The sequence below is a fragment of the Dreissena polymorpha genome, chromosome 1 (genome assembly GCF_020536995.1).
Source record: "Dreissena polymorpha isolate Duluth1 chromosome 1, UMN_Dpol_1.0, whole genome shotgun sequence".
NCBI classification, from domain to species: Eukaryota; Metazoa; Mollusca; class Bivalvia; order Myida; family Dreissenidae; genus Dreissena; species Dreissena polymorpha.
This window is the reverse complement of record NC_068355.1, coordinates 207,977,081-207,978,928: the sequence shown is the minus strand read 5'-3', so window position 1 is coordinate 207,978,928 and position 1,848 is coordinate 207,977,081. Positions and strand designations below refer to the sequence as shown.

The 1,848-nt window shown below is 40.8% G+C and overlaps 1 protein-coding gene across 1 annotated transcript in view; it reads right to left on the bottom strand.

The window, feature by feature from the left end:
• Positions 1-949: 949 nt before the first annotated feature.
• LOC127867890 (uncharacterized) overlaps positions 950-1,848 on the bottom strand; it is an 11,304-nt gene continuing 10,405 nt past the window's right edge. Inside the window, exon 2 of the mRNA XM_052409406.1 lies at positions 950-1,848. This exon is cut by the window's right edge and continues 31 nt beyond it. Within this exon, the coding sequence (XP_052265366.1) occupies positions 1,017-1,848 (832 nt within the window). The 3' untranslated portion in view covers positions 950-1,016.

Here is a 1,848-nt window from a genome sequence, read left to right as displayed (position 1 = left end):
GTTAGACCAATGACATATCTCTCGACAAATAACTATGGGATGCAACCGGGGCCCGTCTTTAATGAAATAATTATTATCATTGTTATGATTATGATGATGATTACGATGATGATGATTATGATGACGATGATGATGATGGTGGTGGTAGTGGTGATGATGATGATGATGATGATGATGATGATGATGATGATGATGATGATGATGATAATGATAATGATGATGATGATGATGATGATGATGATGATAATGATGATGATGATAATGAAAATGATGATGATGATGAGGAGGAGGAGGAGGAGAAGGAGGAGGAGGAGGATGGTGGTTATGATGATGATGATGATGATGATGATGATGATGATGATGCTGCTGCTGCTCTGCGCTGCTGCTGCTGCTCTGCTGCTCTGCTGCTGCCTGCCTGCTGCTGCTGCTGGCTGCTGCTGCTCCTGCTGCTGCCGTTGCTGCTGCTTCTGCTGCTGCTGCTCCCTGCTGCTGGTGCCGCTGCTGCTGCTGCTGATGATGATGATGCTGATGATGATGATGATGATGATGATGATGATGATGATGATGATGAAGGTGAACTTAGTAACCCATACATTGACCAATAATCAACGCGCTTCAATAGAGAGGATAGATACGCACCTATGTATGTAACATTTGAACTTGATTATTAGTATATCGTTTAATATTTATCTTGAATGTGAATACAAAACAGTTCAAATGCATGTTATGTGAATTCAAATAGTATAACATAAACACTGTATTTTAATATATTTAACATTACCTGTAGTTTTGATAATGGATTTTTAATAGATAGTATTACTTAAAAATAATTTTAAGTAATAAAACATCCACAATACAGAGACAGTTTTTATAACGATTAAACCTAATAACAACACTACTCAATTTTAATTAAACGAAAGAGTATTCTGTATTGAATAAAAATCACCACTGAAAAGAACGTTTATTTTTAATATGTGTGTACAAAATGATCGCATTGTCGACATCCTGCTAGTCAACTAACTCATCGCCGTTGATATAATGTACACGTGAAGTTTCTCGGCGCCTTTGATGCTGTTAGACATCGCCAGCCTAGTGCCATCCTTAGACACACATATTGTGTTCGGGCATTCCATATCCACTGGGTATGTACCCAGTATGTCCCCATTTACATTCATGTGCACGATGGAGTTCTTCTTCACACTGCACACCATTACCGTGTCACCAGGCCCTACACAGGCGCCACGAGGTTGCTGTATGATTTTATTAGTGACTGCTCTAGATCTGCCCTCTACGGTGTCGTAAAAGTACACTGTGTGAGCGTACTTGTCAGACAGTACTAAAGTGTTCTTCGACTGGACATACGTGCACTTACATTCATCTATTTTAAAAGACTTCTTAGGGAAAACCACGTGATCAAACTCAGACTCCACACCATGCACTGATATTATTCTCGCAGGACAAAGATCATCGTGCGCACTTACGACCATGTAGGATGGTGACATGCAGCATATAGAGTAGAAATTGTATGATGTTTTGATCTTCCTCGTCAGTATGATGGTATTGTCTGTACTCACAGACATGAGATAAACTACTTTACCTATACCAAACGTTACACACAGTACATCATGAGACACACACACTACGCTAAGTGGGGACCGCTTGAACTTGTACGGTGTTCCAAGTCTCTGTAGTCGCTCATTCAGTATGATACATTGCCAGTTCTTGTTATCAACGGCTACCAGTCTCTTGTCAGGCAGGAAGTCAAGTCCAGTGAGCCAAGGCCCCTTGTCACCATCTCTAGTCTTGTGTAGATCCACGGACACGAGCAGCTTCAGAGTGACTGGCCTT